Below are 16,784 nucleotides of genomic sequence, written 5' to 3' on the forward strand. Positions count from 1 at the left end.
TCTTGTGTAATTGATTTACGAGGTGTTTGTTTACCTTCTCTTACTGGTTCAGGCACTCTTACTGGTTCAGTATTTAATGGTTCAGATTGTTTGTTTCATGAGCAGATGTCTATGGTTTAGACATTTACTTTTGAATAATTAACCATTTTACTGAGTCTGAATGGCTAAGACCTCTGATCTGAATTAGTCATACATTTGCCTCTGAACGGTTAAATATTATACTAACTCTTAATAGTTCAGACCTTTTTACTAGTTCAACACTTAGGGGGTGTTTAGGAGTGCTTCAGGATGGAGTGATTTTTTGGAAAAGTCACTTTTCCCCTCACATACACCCTCATTGACAAACATCATTTTGGAGCTTATGACTTTTCAAAAAGCCAATAAGTCAATAAGTTGTTTCAAAAAGCTTGGCCAAACAGGACTTTAATGGTTCAGACCTCTTACTGTTCAGCACTTAATCATTCAGAAGTTGCCAAACAGCCCCTTAGTAATCAATACCTCAAGGTTCGCCCATGGCTTTATAGCCTGGTGACATATTTGGGTGGGATAAGACTTTAGGACCAATAGGTCCTAGGTTCGATTCTCACAAGACTGGTTTTCCAATATTTATTGAGTTTTCTCCTGAATTAGTGAATAGGCATTATGCCTAGTGGTGGCACGATGAGCACAATGCCTAGTTAGTAACTGATGTTTTAACCGGTTTTTGTTAACTGGTCATTATCTCTTGTAGGGAGACCAAGGTTCAATCCTTGAGTTTTTTCCAAAACTAGTGGTGGTGGAAAAAATATTTACCATTTTAATGTTTCTTAAAAACTATTTACCAAAATAGTGTTTTTGTTTATTTTATAGAGTTAAATGCCATTTTAGTCCCTGTGGTTTGGGCCATTTTACCAGTTTAGTCCAAAGGTTTCATTTTTAACCTGTGGGTCCAAAAAGGTTTCACAGTTTCCATTTTAGTCCATTGGGTTAACTTCATCCATTTTTTCTGTTAACGAGAAGGCCAATTCGGTCATTTTATATGGCTGAATTGCCCTTTTAGTTAACAGAATTACATACAAAATGACCAAATTGGTCTTCTCGTTAACAGAAAAAATGGATGAAGTTAACCAAGTGTACTAAAATGCCAACTGTGAAACCTTTTTGGACCCATAGGTTAAAAATGAAACCTTTGGACTAAACTGGCAAAATGGCCCAAACCACAGGGACTAAAATGGCATTTAACTCTATTTTATATTTGCCTTTTCTTTTAACCAACATAATTAACCTTTATTTTTTTCTATTCAATCAATTCACTTGTGTTTTTATTCTTTTATTATACCTTTTTCGAGCAATCTAATATTTTTTTTATATAATCAGCCTATTAATGTTTTATTATTTTGTCATACATTTTTTTCAATTAACGCAATATAATTTTTTTTATAATCAATCTGTTAATGTTTTATTTTTTTTAATCATACTTTACTTTTATCAAGCCAATATGTTTTTATCTTCCATCAACATATATTCTGCAAGTTGGCAAACATATGGTTTTTTTATAATTAACCTAATAATATTTTATTTTTTATCATGTTTTTTTTTTATCAAGCCAGTATGTTTGTGTCTTCAATTAACATATACTCTGAAAGTTGGCAAAAAAATTAAGCACGGTGTGTTTAGAGTTTCTTTATATAATTAACGAGAAGAAGTTAGAAGAGAAAAAACAAATTTTCTATCAAACGAAGTCAATTAAATTGGTGAGTTGGCTACTCCACTATATATTAATACAAAAAAAAAAATAATATCAAGAAATTACTTATGAACATAAGATGGGTGGATACGATTGCTCGTCCAGAAAGGGCATGAAATGAGATATACCATCATGCTAATATAGTTTAAAGCTTTGGTTAATCCATCTATGATAAATAGTTTTCAATGAGTTTTTATATGTTGATTTAAAAAAAAGTAATTAGAAAATAAATAAAAAAAGTATTGGGTTGATTGGAAGATATGGTATAATAAAAGAAATAAAGTGCAAACAATGGATTGATTGAATGGAAAAAATAATTAAAAGTTTACTACGTTGATTAAAAGAAAAGGAGAACACAAAATTAATAAAAACACTATTTTGGTAAATAGTTTTCAAGAAACACCAAAATGGTAAATAGTTTTTCCATCAATACTAGTTTGCGAAAAAACTCTTCAATCATTGGAAGGTGTAAAAAATTAGCCGTTCAAAAAAAAAAAAAAAAAAAAACTGGTCATCATCTTTTTTTTTTGAACATACATTTTTTTCAATTAACGCAATATAATTTTTTTATAATCAATCTGTTAATGTTTATTTTTTTAATCATACTTTACTTTTATCAAGCCAATATGTTTTTATCTTCCATCAACATATATTCTGCAAGTTGGCAAACATATAGTTTTTTTATAATTAACCTATTAATATTTTATTTTTTATCATGTTTTTTTTATCAAGCCAGTATGTTTGTGTCTTCAATTAACATATATCTGAAAGTTGGCAAAAAAATTAAGCACGGTGTGTTTAGAGTTTCTTTATATAATTAACGAGAAGAAGTTAGAAGAGAAAAAACAAATTTTCTATCAAACGAAGTCAATTAAATTGGTGAGTTGGCTACTCCACTATATATTAATACAAAAAAAAAAAATAATATCAAGAAATTACTTATGAACATAAGATGGGTGGATACGATTGCTCGTCCAGAAAGGGCATGAAATGAGATATACCATCATGCTAATATAGTTTAAAGCTTTGGTTAATCCATCTATGATAAATAGTTTTCAATAAGTTTTTATATGTTGATTTAAAAAAAGTAATTAGAAAATAAATAAAAAAAGTATTGGGTTGATTGGAAGATATGGTATAATAAAAGAAATAAAGTGCAAACAATGGATTGATTGAATGGAAAAAATAATTAAAAGTTTACTACGTTGATTAAAAGAAAAGGAGAACACAAAATTAATAAAAACACTATTTTGGTAAATAGTTTTCAAGAAACACCAAAATGGTAAATAGTTTTTCCATCAATACTAGTTTGCGAAAAAACTCTTCAATCATTGGAAGGTGTAAAAAATTAGCCGTTCAAAAAAAAAAAAAAAAAAAAAAAAGAAAAACTGGTCATCATCTTTTTTTTTTTGAACATACATTTTTTTCAATTAACGCAATATAATTTTTTTATAATCAATCTGTTAATGTTTTATTTTTTTTAATCATACTTTACTTTTATCAAGCCAATATGTTTTTATCTTCCATCAACATATATTCTGCAAGTTGGCAAACATATAGTTTTTTTATAATTAACCTATTAATATTTTATTTTTTATCATGTTTTTTTTTATCAAGCCAGTATGTTTGTGTCTTCAATTAACATATACTCTGAAAGTTGGCAAAAAAATTAAGCACGGTGTGTTTAGAGTTTCTTTATATAATTAACGAGAAGAAGTTAGAAGAGAAAAAACAAATTTTCTATCAAACGAAGTCAATTAAATTGGTGAGTTGGCTACTCCACTATATATTAATACAAAAAAAAAATAATATCAAGAAATTACTTATGAACATAAGATGGGTGGATACGATTGCTCGTCCAGAAAGGGCATGAAATGAGATATACCATCATGCTAATATAGTTTAAAGCTTTGGTTAATCCATCTATGATAAATAGTTTTCAATAAGTTTTTATATGTTGATTTAAAAAAAGTAATTAGAAAATAAATAAAAAAAGTATTGGGTTGATTGGAAGATATGGTATAATAAAAGAAATAAAGTGCAAACAATGGATTGATTGAATGGAAAAAATAATTAAAAGTTTACTACGTTGATTAAAAGAAAAGGAGAACACAAAATTAATAAAAACACTATTTTGGTAAATAGTTTTCAAGAAACACCAAAATGGTAAATAGTTTTTCCATCAATACTAGTTTGCGAAAAAACTCTTCAATCATTGGAAGGTGTAAAAAATTAGCCGTTCAAAAAAAAAAAAAAAAAAAAAAAAGAAAAACTGGTCATCATCTTTTTTTTTTTGAACATACATTTTTTTCAATTAACGCAATATAATTTTTTTATAATCAATCTGTTAATGTTTTATTTTTTTTAATCATACTTTACTTTTATCAAGCCAATATGTTTTTATCTTCCATCAACATATATTCTGCAAGTTGGCAAACATATAGTTTTTTTATAATTAACCTATTAATATTTTATTTTTTATCATGTTTTTTTTTATCAAGCCAGTATGTTTGTGTCTTCAATTAACATATACTCTGAAAGTTGGCAAAAAAATTAAGCACGGTGTGTTTAGAGTTTCTTTATATAATTAACGAGAAGAAGTTAGAAGAGAAAAAACAAATTTTCTATCAAACGAAGTCAATTAAATTGGTGAGTTGGCTACTCCACTATATATTAATACAAAAAAAATAATATCAAGAAATTACTTATGAACATAAGATGGGTGGATACGATTGCTCGTCCAGAAAGGGCATGAAATGAGATATACCATCATGCTAATATAGTTTAAAGCTTTGGTTAATCCATCTATGATAAATAGTTTTCAATAAGTTTTTATATGTTGATTTAAAAAAAAAGTAATTAGAAAATAAATAAAAAAAAGTATTGAGTTGATTGGAAGATATGGTATAATAAAAGAAATAAAGTGTAAACAATGGATTGATTGAATGGAAAAAATAATTAAAAGTTTACTACGTTGATTAAAAGAAAAGGAGAACACAAAATTAATAAAAACACTATTTTGGTAAATAGTTTTCAAGAAACACCAAAATGGTAAATAGTTTTTCCATCAATACTAGTTTGCGAAAAAACTCTTAAATCATTGGGAGGTGTCAAAAATTAGCCGTTCAAAAAAAAAAAAAAAAAAAAAAAAAACTGGTCATCATCTTTTTTTTTTTTTAATTTTTTTAGCACTTTTGAGTTTATTATTATTATTATTATTTTTTTTGAGTTTTAAGTTTTTAACCGGTTTTTAAACCTAGAATGTGCGATTAGACATTACACCAACAATTTAAAGGAATGTGCACAATACATTGCCTATTTCAAACTGATTAGAATTTGAGTTATAAATTCCACTTCAGATAAAGTAAGTTGTTTTGTGATTTTCATAATTTTTTCTTCATTTTTTAGCTCTGTGAATTGTTTTAAACATATATGTTTGGTGTTACAAAAACATGGAAACAACATAAAAAGTTTGTGTTAAATGAAACCATAAGATTTCTTAGAAGAGAATGGTTTACTTTCGGTCAAAGGAACCTTTGTATTTGTAGCAAACAGATTTACAACAGCGATTTCACAGTTCATGAAAGCCAAAAAAAAAAAAAAAAAGAAAAAAACAGGAAAATACAAAAAACTGTATGTAATGTAAGAAAAAAATCGTAAAAATCAAGGAATGTTATTCTTCAATACTTTCGGTTCTCGCTTTTCTTCTTCATTTCAACAGCAGTTACCTGCCTACTACCGCGCTGCGTCGGCTGATGGTGGTTACCGACATTTGTTGTTTTGCGTGAAGGTGATGGCAAAAGTCTTGGAATCATTGACCTGCTGTTGTAACTAGTCAAACCATTGGTTGTATATGATGTGTGATTAAATTTATTCATTACACAGTGGCGGATCTAGAAAATCTGCCAAGCCGTAACGTTTTAGAAATAAGCAGTAACGAAATCGAAAAAACGTCAATTTTTTCCAAAATTTACACTAATTTTACACTACCGCCGGATCGCCAAGCCGTAGCGGAGGTTGCCCCTAGTTACACTGTATGTCCGCCACTGTCATTACATATGCCTAAATGTTATGCCAATTGGCAAGTTAACATCATATGATGTTAACTTGTGATGGACCCCAAATGTATATTTTAATGCATAAAAATCTTATGTTATTTTATTATAAAGCAAGACTAGTTCGAAATAATATAATTTGTACAATCATATTTAACACAATAATTATTTATAAAAATGTAAAACTTTGGACAATAAGTGTTTTGCCTAAGTGTATATTTAACCTACCCGGCCCGTCCATTTTTAACTATACATTAGTGGTTAAATAACTTAGATTAGAGATGTGTGGGTTGCACGGGTTTGGGTAACAGGTCAAAAGTCAAATAAGGTATTAGTACGTATCATAAAAAGGCTTGGATGTGTTCCGAAACACTTTTGTTGTTATTTTTATCTTTATTTTGTCAATAAATCACTGCATAAATAATCATCAAACAACAATACTATTATGAAACGAACCGAGATCTTTGAATAAACCAATTTAGAAGGTTGTGCGCAATTACGCCTAAAAAGACTAGCCCATTTAACCCATTCGCCTATTAGCTAATTTTTTTATTCGACTTATATTTCCATTTAGTCCGTTTGAGATAAAACAAAATCCAAATCGACCATTCATAGGTAAATCAAATCACAAGGACAAGGTTACCGGTTATACCTGAAATCCGGGCTCTTTGTTGCCTTCCCATTTGATTTATTATTAAATCTTGACATTGTTGGAAGTTTAGAATGATTAAATTGCCAATGCAGATCAGGCTCAGACGAGTCACTAGTTGCAGCATCAAGTTCATCCACTCCATCAGTATTCACCATCTCAAACCCATTTCCATTTTCGAATACGGTATAAGATTGTTCCGATGAAGAATCCGGAACATCTTTTTGGTAAAATGGATCAGAAATTGCAGCGTTTTCTGCTTCCCAACATCGGGCTGCATCTTGTTTGTTTACCATGACTTTATCAACCCAGTCACCCGAGCATGCGTCTCTATCATCTTCTAGATATGCCTCGCCTGGACTGCTTATCGGAGGCCATGGTGGTGAATTTGCTAATAGTTCATCTAAATCAAAGCTTTGTGTCTTCTGCCTTGATCTCGATTTTTTGCCAACCTGAAAAAACAGATAACGGGTCAAAAGGGTTCAGGTTGGAACGTGTCATCTTAACTATGGTTTGAAACAGGTTTGGTCGATGCACAAACACGTGTTTATACAGTTTTAAATAAACAATGCATTAATAATAAATAAAAACACTCGTTACTAAATAATCAAGATCTTTGAATGAAGCAATTTAGGAGGTTTTATGTATTGAAAATAGACTTTAACGACTTTCATCTAATTCGATATTTGACCTTTCCTCTTTTAGCAAATATTTCTTTTGACTCGTTTGAGATAAAACACAACCCAAAGACCCATTCATAATGGATGCACTAATTGTAACATATTTGCAACCTTTGACATGCAGACATTTTTTTGGTTCATTTCTTAAAATATTTGTTGATAATTAATGAATAAAAACAATAACAAGATTGTAACAATAACAGTCTAAATCTTTGAATAACAACTTTAGGAGGTCGTATGTATTAAAATAGACTTTGGGCGACTTTCACCTGTTCGACCCATTAAACTTATTCCCTTTTAACTTAACCTTTTTAGTTGAAACGTTTGAGATATAAACACAACCAAATCAACCCATGCATAACCAAACGGTAGAAATCACCATTGGCGAAGCTTGGGGGGTCGATTTTTCCCAATTCCAGGGGGGGGGGCGAAAACGTATATACCTAAAAATTTCTATACGAAGGTACTGTTCATAACACTACGCGTCGAAAAGTTCGGGAGGCGGGCGCCCCCTCCCGCCCCAAGGAAGCTGCGCCCATGGAAATCACCATCTCTACGGTGTAGTATTATCTACAACTAGAGTTCCTATGCCATTGCGGTTGATTTAACCAATCAAAACTTAAAATTACCTCCGTGTTTCCTACATCCGCCCTTGGTTTCCTACTACTCTTCGGCTCCGGAAATGAATCTACCCTTTGCAAGTTAGGAGGGGAACGAGACGATAGTTTGCCATACGGACTCCCCGATACTTTCTGTTGCATGTCTTCTTGATCCCCTTCCTTCTTCGCAAGAGCCGCCTTTAGACTGGCAATCTAATACAAGAAGTAATATTTTCAGTTTAAACAATTTCTTAAAACCAAAACAAAGATATACAAATACAAGACCCAATGGCGGACCCAGGAATTATTTGCTGGGGGTGCGGATGAGGCGTTTAACCATATTTTCAAGGGGTGCGGTCAGGTTTTTTGCCTAAAATATACACTAATTTTTTTTAAAGGGGTGCGACCGCCCACCCACGACTGTGGGTAGGTCCGCCACTGACAAGACCACATAAAAAAACCTGCTCTTTGAGGTCTTTCACATCCGAACTATCTTTATGTACTTGTGCAGCACCAAGTTCAACAGTCGCCACCCGCTCAGCAAATTTAAGCGTACTTAGTGTTTCTCCAACAGCATTAAGTTCCGGGCTTATGTGAACAAACATCAGTGTCTTCGCTTGCCCTCCTAATAAATAATAATACACCCACAACAAAAAAAAATTAAAGTTACGTTTGGAAGAAAACTAGAACAACGATAAAAAAGGTTGACGGTTTATAATATTTGTCATTTTACCAAGTGAATCTTGAAGTAATTGTGTGAGTTTGCTGTTTCGGTAAGGCACATGTGAATTCTTTTGAGCAAGAGAAGAAATCACATCCCCTAATGCTGACAAGGATTTATTAATATGTTGTGCCTCTTTTAATCTGTCACCGGCTACTTCAGATTTGTCCACGCGCTCACTACCCGCTAGATCAACTAAATGCATACAACCGCGAACTACAGCTCCGGATGTTAGGTCTCTCCCTTGGACATGTACAGTTAAGCAACTGAAATTAAGTGAATTTTAAATATTAAATCAACAAAAGTATAATAATCTATACTGTTCAAATGAAATTCTAGATTGTGATTATGAGACCTGTGTGAGCGGCTACTACGGTCATTGAGAGCAGTTGCACCAACCGCACGGTTTCTATGGCCCAGGTTCATCAGATCAATAACATCATACATTGATGCCACCTGGACCAGGGTAGCATCTGGGACGTTGAATCCGTTTTGTGAATTGTTACGAATTTCTAATGTGATATCCAATTAAGGATATCCAATTGCTATTCAGAATGGGGTAGCGACGCAACTTGTTGCTCGTCTACCTGCCATTAGTCTGTAATCGTCTCTGTTTTTATAATATTAATAAAAAATTTATGTTAAAAAAAACTGATTTCATTCTCGAAAAAAAAAATTAAGGAATCCAACAAGGATAGTTTTTGGTGTAAACTTAATGTTCAAATTTAGATGTTAGAGTTGCAATGTGTAACAAAAGAAAAGGATATCTTTTGTTTAAACCGTCGGTAGCAAGAAGATCTCGAACTTGCTCGTTATAAATCTCGATCATTTGAACCGACACAACATATTGAAAGGTGTCTTTCCTTTGTTCCGCGAGAAAAAATAAATCACCTAACGCCCTATAATTAACTCCTTGACTGTTCTCTGTAAGATCTTTTGGTCCAGTCTAGATGAATAACAAGCAAAAGAATTATATTTTAGAAATACCAATCAATTAATCGAGTTACGACTTGATTAATTTTAAGAAATGTCAAAATTCTTACCATCGTATGTGTTTTTCCGGATCCAGTTTGACCATATGCAAAAATACATACATTGTAACCATCAAGAACAGAGCGAATTAGGGGCCTAGTATCCGCAAAGACCTCCGCTATAGAACATGTACGCGTATTACAAATAATCAAGACATAATTACATAATTACAAATAACACTACTAGAGAACTGCTACTATTCCTACCAAAATTTCCTACACATTTCCTACGAACGAAAATGCTGACACTTTTCCCACGAAATTCCGACGAACAAGTAAGGGTCTTAGTTTGTGACAAAAAACCTTGGGAATAGCGGCAGTTTTCTAGTAGTGTAATGTAACTTTAGACCAAGAGTAGCTATACAAACCTTGGGTTGCTGAGGGCCCAAATACTTTGTTGAAGTTAAATGATCTACATCCTTTTCCATATTTGACAGGGCTATTTATGGAAATCGTTCCTTCTTCAATGTTATCCACGACACTTTGAAAGTCCGATCTTCCAGGTCTCACCCGACAATAAACTCTAATATTTCCTATCCAAAGAAAACAAACCAAGTCTCTGAAGTTTGTTTCGGTAAGCAAGAAACATCCGAGTGCAGAACATGGGCCTCAGGCCTGTTTTACATTTGTTTATATTATGTCTATTAGTATTGGGTCAAAACATTGGTTATGTTATGTATTTAGTTTGGGCCGTAGGCCACCAGTTGGGTCGAACAGATTGTATATGTGCAGCCCGATTAGAAGCCGGATATGGGAAAGGAAGTTTGGGCTGATTAGCGAACCGGTGTGTCCCATAACCGAATGGCGGTTATTTCGAATAGTCACATCTCTTCTGAAACGTTGTGACTGTTGGAGACATGCCTCTTGATCCCTATAAAACCGCTACCAAACTTCCCTATCATTCGGTTCTTAATCGGCAGTTATCAAGTGTATTTCAAACGTGTGTTTATCAAGTTTATCATATTCAAGTTTCAGTCAATCTAGTTATATTCATTCGGTTAGTTTACTGTTTCTGCAAGTCATTCTCGTTTCAATTCATTATCATGAATTCGTGTGAGTGTTGTGGTTTGTACGTGAATGATTGTGTTTGTGGTCACAAGTCCATCCGTTCCGATTGGTCCTGGGTTTCCGATGACGATGATACCAACATTGGTATCAGAGCCAAAGGTTTAACAGGAACCGGAAGGAATTGTGATCAAGGAGAGAACCGAATCGGAGGAAACAAGGGGAAATCGGTTATGACCGATTTTGGTGATGATGTGTTTGTTCGTAGTGGAGAGTGCGGCCGGGCGGCGGAAGTGGATGAGTACGCGCAGGGGAAGCCAACCATGCGGACCGGGGTATCACCAATGAAAAAGTTTCCAAAGAAGGTATTCAGAGGGGGTTTCACGAAGAAGAACGGGAAGAAACCTAACGCATCAGTGGGTAGGCCAAGAAAACCGGGGGTTCGGTGTTTCAAGTGTAAGAAGTTTGGCCACATCGCGTCAATTTGCCCTAGTAAGTATATTATACTATCACCTTTACCAGTCGAGAATGATTATATTGTAAAGGATACTTGCGGGGGTAAATGGGATTCAATCTGGGTTGTGGATCCCACGTTTAAGACGCACATGACGGGAAATCGTAGTTTGTTCAAGTGTTTTAAAAGACACTTCGGGGTTATAACGAATGAAAGCAAGAAGGATGTTTCATTTGTTCATGGAATTGGTGAAGTAAAGGTGCCGGTGGACGGCAAGGATAGGATAATTCCGTGTGTTAGTTACGCACCAAAACTTGACAGGAATGTTCTAAGTTTGGAACAACTCCTGTTTCAAGGAATCGAGACGGTTACAATGGGTGAGAAGTGCGTATTGAAGAAGATGTTCGGTTGTCGATCAAAGGGTTTTGATATTTACGAAGACAAGTCGGAAACCGACTTGGAACAAGATTATCTTGACGCTTTTTATGATAATCTTGGGGTCGACAATGGGTACAAGGAAGAAAAAGAAAAGTTTCAAGAATGTTTAGGCGATTACTATGAGCGGGAATTTGAAAAGTCAAAAAATAAGAAGAAAGTGTATGACGAACGCCCAAGTGCAAGGAAAGTCGTGTACTCGAAAAAGGCAAAGAAAGCTTTAATGATTTATCTCGAAGGCGAGAAGGATAATCCACGACAATCAAGGCAAATGCTTCGGGAACGGGCAATAACCCTCTCTCAACTCGAGGAGGATGTTGTAGAAAGGGGGTTAATCATGGAAAGTTGCATTGAACCAGGGGATCTAATCACTCTACACGAAGAAATCAAGAAGCATCCAAGATTCTTCGACACACCGTTTGAAGAAATCTTAGTTTGGTTCATCACGAACTTTCTTGGAATTGTTTGTGAGAAGGCAATGCCACCGGAGTTAATCGATGGTCGTGATGTTAGCCTCATACTACTACACCGCATCGTGAAGCATAACGGTGGGTTTGATGAGATAATGGCAAAAGACAAATGGGGCGAGATATCGGTGAAGTATGGTTACGACAAGGACGACGCTTATGAAATGAAGGTTGCATACGTTTACTATCTAGAGTTGGCCGAATGGTACTTTGATTACATCAAGAAGGAGCGTGCAAGAGAGAAAGTTGGAATGGCCGAGAGCTCGAGCAATTGCGGATGGATCGAAGATTCAAGTGATGATGACGTGGTGGTGAAGATCGAAGTCACCAACAACCGCAAGGAGTAATCGGGATCGAAGGCTCGGATATTTCTCGCTTAAGGGGGAGAATGAAGTTTGTTTCGGTAAGCAAGAAACATCCGAGTGCAGAACATGGGCCTCGGGCCTGTTTTACATTTGTTTATATTATGTCTATTAGTATTGGGTCAAAACATTGGTTATGTTATGTATTTAGTTTGGGCCGTAGGCCACCAGTTGGGTCGAACAGATTGTATATGTGCAGCCCGATTAGAAGCCGGATATGGGAAAGGAAGTTTGGGCTGATTAGCGAACCGGTGTGTCCCATAACCGAATGGCGGTTATTTCGAATAGTCACATCTCTTCTGAAACGTTGTGACTGTTGGAGACATGCCTCTTGATCCCTATAAAACCGCTACCAAACTTCCCTATCATTCGGTTCTTAATCGGCAGTTATCAAGTGTATTTCAAACGTGTGTTTATCAAGTTTATCATATTCAAGTTTCAGTCAATCTAGTTATATTCATTCGGTTAGTTTACTGTTTCTGCAAGTCATTCTCGTTTCAATTCATTATCATGAATTCGTGTGAGTGTTGTGGTTTGTACGTGAATGATTGTGTTTGTGGTCACAAGTCCATCCGTTCCGATTGGTCCTGGGTTTCCGATGACGATGATACCAACAGTCTCTCAGAAACTAGCTTGATGACCTTTAAAAGCAAGTCATATGGATTTTAGTAAAACACCAATGTTACCTTTAAGATCTTGGACCTGATTATATAGCTTTCGGTTTTCCTCAAGAACTCTATGGTACCCGGAAGCAGCAGTGGCTAGACCATGAACATGCAGGCCTAAAACATCATCCATATTAACAAGGTTTTAGAATGAAGATTGAACACATCTTTCGGTTTTTTTCTTAAAGTGTTTAGCTTACCGAGATTCTGAATCTCCTCGTGGAATTTCGCTTGCATGAACTGCATCCCGGCTTTTGTGGTTAGAAGAGTTTGTTTCAGCGCCTGTGAAACAACGGATCAATATCAAGAAGCATTTGATATTTTGCTTTAACATACATCATACCTTGATATCCCTTTCTTGTATATCAAGAAGAATTTGATATTTCCGATGTTTTCTTCCCTTTTCTTCATTGGAGATGGAGTTCTTATGCAAGTTCTCATCTTTCTTTACAAGTGCGCATTTTTTATCGTTCACCTTTATTTCATCAGTAGTGTGTTTCAAGAGAGTACTGTCTCCGGTAGGGGTTTCTTTGGTCTATTGATCAAGAAAAAAAATGCAAGAAAGTATGATTGTAACTTGTAAGGCAACTTGGCAGTTTATGAGACATCAAACAGGGAAATAGCATAGCGGAAACGCTTACCGATTCAAATTGATTAGCAATGCGGTTCTCAAACTCTTCCATGACCTTACCTAGCACAGACTCTACAAGCTACACAAGCAAACATAGTATAATAACTAAAATGAGAAATCATATAGAATCACGCGTGTGTTGATTTGACAGGTGTGTCCCCCCTCGTTGGGCTAAGGGACCACGGGTTTGTGGCGGGTCAAGCAATAACTAAGGCAGAGGCGGCCAAAGTAGCTAAGCATGAAAAACTTGCATCGAGAATCAGCACGTGTTCATCCCATTCGCTTTCGATACTTTTGGCGCTCTCGCCCCTGACGCGGTGCGGTTCCTCAAGCGGGTTCAGCAGGTGGTAAGCAGTAACACCGCGCATGTTAAGGGGGCAGAATTTAGAATTTTGTGTTTAGCAAGGTAGGGTTTGCTATTCAGAAGGGGGTAGCGGCGCAACTTGCTGCTCGTCTACCTGCCATTAGTCTGTAATCGTCTCTGTTTTTTAAATTAGTTATGATGTATGATGAAGATCAAAAAAGATTTTTGGTGGTTAGTGGTTTTGAATGCAAAAAAAAAAAAAAAAAAAAAAAAAAAAAAAAAAAAAAAAAAAACTATAACACTTACCATGGGAATCTCATCAGGTTTCTTATCGAATAAAACTGCACGGAGAAGCATATTCAAGGAAGAATCAGGCTGCATAGAAGCATACGGTAAGTATCAAACTGTCTACTTGACATGGATAAAACTAAAAAGATAATAATCACCCGCGGCGTGGGGGGGGGGGGGGGTAGGATAAGTTACAAACCATTTCGACATTCTCAGTTTCAAGTAATTGACCATTCATGGATGCTTCATTCATTGATATAAACCTTGACAATGAATTTTTGAACGGATCTGAGTTTTTGCGTACGAAGTTCTTTCCTGATGCGATCGGTTTCAAATTTCCACCAAATTTCCAAGTCCCATTCCCACCTGTTTGTTTCCAATCGTGGTACGATTTGAGCGCTAAGATACAATTGACAACTCTAAATGACTTGCCACCCTGAAATACAAACAAGCCAAACCGCGGCATTAATAAAACTTTCATGAGCATACACAAATGACAAATTTATTTCATAATCTGAACACTTACTTGTTCCAAATCGGATGCCTCAAAAGTAGGTAGTCCCATTTGCTCAACGGCTACAAGAAAATTTCTTACATTTTCGAAACATTGATATATGCATAAAGCTGCTCCATCCGGGACAGAAGATGGATCACATGGACCTTCAACCACCTGAAAATGATCAACCAAAGCTTGCTATCAACTTTAACAAATCGTACGGTATCAAATTATCATGGTATTGTTAAAACATTATGAAAACACAAACGAAAGAAAATGAGAGAAAATGACCTTAGGCACGGATCCTGGATCAACCTTATTGATCACATGACAGAGAATTAGTCCACTTTTTAAAGCAACTCTAAATTCTTCCTCAGAAGGCTGCGCGGGCAAATCTCTTGCCTCCACAACGCCGATCATTGTTCTCATCCAAGCAGTGGCTTCATACCTTCTTGTTGCTGTTAACCAAAGATGACGTCATCCGTCATTAGTAAACTAATTTTCATGCCGTTCAAAAAAAAAGTAAACTAATTTTCAAATTTAATGTAATACACATTAGACAGGACTTAGATCCTAAATATGATCCTAAGCTAAATCTATTTCAGAAAAAAAAAAAATTATGATAAATTTATACAGTAAGGTTATTTTACAAATTGAGAAGTGAAAGACGGTTTTCTTTTTGAAACTTTTCCCCCATCTTGTCAAGCATGTATTTTAGTCCCAGAATCTTAAAAAAAATATTCTTGTATTTACGCTAGTAAAGTAATTATAATCACTCTAGAGTAATTACACATAATTACTCCACTAAAGTAAATGCACGATTTTTAACTAAACATGATGGAAAAAGTCTAAAAAAAAACTTCCTTCACTTATCATGTTAAGACCTATTGTATTTGATCTTTACAGTTAATTTATCACACGTAACGTAAATAACAATAATTCAAAAGAATCATGAACTTTTTTGAAAGGCAAACTATATATAAAACGACACACCCGGTTAACAAACAACTAACCCGGGGAAAAACACAAACAATTACATACTAAGGACCGGATTTTTCAATCACTAAGTCCACCCGATTTTACATTTGCTATTCCGATTAGAAAACCACAAAAACGACAAAGACATAAACGACGAATACAAAACAATCATGAACTAATTACACGAAACACAAAACAAGTTACACGTACCAATTTCCTCGGCTCTACGCGAATCCAAATCTAGATGCCGAGGCTGAATATCATGTTGTTGAAGTACGGTTTCCATCACAGATGCAACGGAGAACGGTAATGCACCATCGGCTGCCATCATCAACCGACTTAAATCTTAGAAGTTTCAATCAAGCAACATATGTTATGATTTCCAATACCAAAACTGAAGCAAACAGGCTTGTGTAAATCCGATTATGCGAGTACAATCAGTAGGACTTAACATTAAATACCAGGACTGAAGGAAAAAGTTAGACAGATCACGTGTATGTAAAGTGTAAAGTGTGTGTGTGTATATATATAACTATATAAGTGATTATAGAGAAAGATGGTGGGGCTTTAAGGTTGCTTGGTCTCTAATTCAGAAGTATATCACCAACATTGGCCGTTTTTGCTTTTTTTTGAATGTCTTTCTGCTTTATAATTATACACAGCTAAAATATTACTCCTTCATGTTTATGGGTCTGTATCTAATCTTGCTAATATTATTAATAATATTCCTACACCTTGTCCGGCCGTCCGGCACTTTTTTTTTCACCTTCTTTTCGGTTTTTTTTATTGGTTTTTATTAAAAAAATTATGTTAAGACCAAGTCAAATGAGTGTCTTTTAAACTAGTTTAAATTTGTATTCATCAAATTTGTCTTGCAAAATATAAATTAAAAGTAATATAAAGAGGTGATTTAGAGAGCATTTCTCTATATGGTATATGAAAAAAGATGTGAATGAAATAATTCTTTTTTGTTACAAAAATTGCGGTTAGTAATAAAAGAAATTTGATTTGTATCATTTGGAGATCATTTGCTACCAGTGGCTGACCCAAGAATTATTTGTTGAGAGTGTGGATGGATGGTTGCGGTCGGCTTTTTGTCTAAAAAATACACTATTTTTTTTTCAAAGGGTGCGCCCGCCCACACACGTAGACACTTAGGTCCGCCACTGTCTGCTACACCATTTTGGGAAGTTGTTATTGTTTTCTGGTTTCCTTTTCTAGTAGTGACGAATAAGTTG

At 34.7% G+C, this 16,784-nt stretch overlaps 1 protein-coding gene across 2 annotated transcripts; it reads right to left on the reverse strand.

Moving 5' to 3' along the window:
* Positions 1-5,244: 5,244 nt before the first annotated feature.
* LOC118479679 (kinesin-like protein KIN-14I) lies at positions 5,245-16,137 on the reverse strand. Of its 2 annotated transcripts, none has more exons than XM_035974369.1 (18): positions 15,757-16,137; positions 14,860-15,026; positions 14,599-14,742; positions 14,272-14,508; positions 14,091-14,159; positions 13,491-13,559; positions 13,193-13,384; positions 13,050-13,131; positions 12,871-12,966; positions 9,830-9,994; positions 9,474-9,580; positions 9,198-9,376; positions 8,786-8,947; positions 8,443-8,696; positions 8,171-8,334; positions 7,740-7,922; positions 6,434-6,882; positions 5,245-5,545 (listed from the first exon to the last, which is right to left on the reverse strand). In XM_035974369.1, exons 1-18 carry the CDS (start codon positions 15,875-15,877, stop codon positions 5,407-5,409), a joined length of 2,979 nt encoding a protein of 992 aa, XP_035830262.1. In that variant the 5' UTR covers positions 15,878-16,137; the 3' UTR covers positions 5,245-5,406. The 2 variants fall into 2 exon arrangements, with proteins under 2 accessions (XP_035830262.1, XP_035830261.1); XM_035974368.1 differs by having other exon boundaries at positions 5,245-5,548.
* Between the last annotated feature and the right edge of the window lie 647 nt (positions 16,138-16,784).

Source organism: Helianthus annuus, chromosome 6 (genome assembly GCF_002127325.2).
Source record: "Helianthus annuus cultivar XRQ/B chromosome 6, HanXRQr2.0-SUNRISE, whole genome shotgun sequence".
NCBI classification, from domain to species: Eukaryota; Viridiplantae; Streptophyta; class Magnoliopsida; order Asterales; family Asteraceae; genus Helianthus; species Helianthus annuus.

Coding starts and splice junctions, on each gene's coding strand:
- LOC118479679 (XM_035974368.1), bottom strand. CDS start 15,877: ATGATGGCAGCCGATGGTGCATTACCGTTCTCCGTTGCATCTGTGATG. Junction 13,132..13,192: donor TACAAGAAAGGGATATCAAG/GTATGATGTATG, acceptor GTTGTTTCACAG/GCGCTGAAACAAACTCTTCT. Junction 8,335..8,442: donor ATTACTTCAAGATTCACTTG/GTAAAATGACAA, acceptor ATTATTTATTAG/GAGGGCAAGCGAAGACACTG.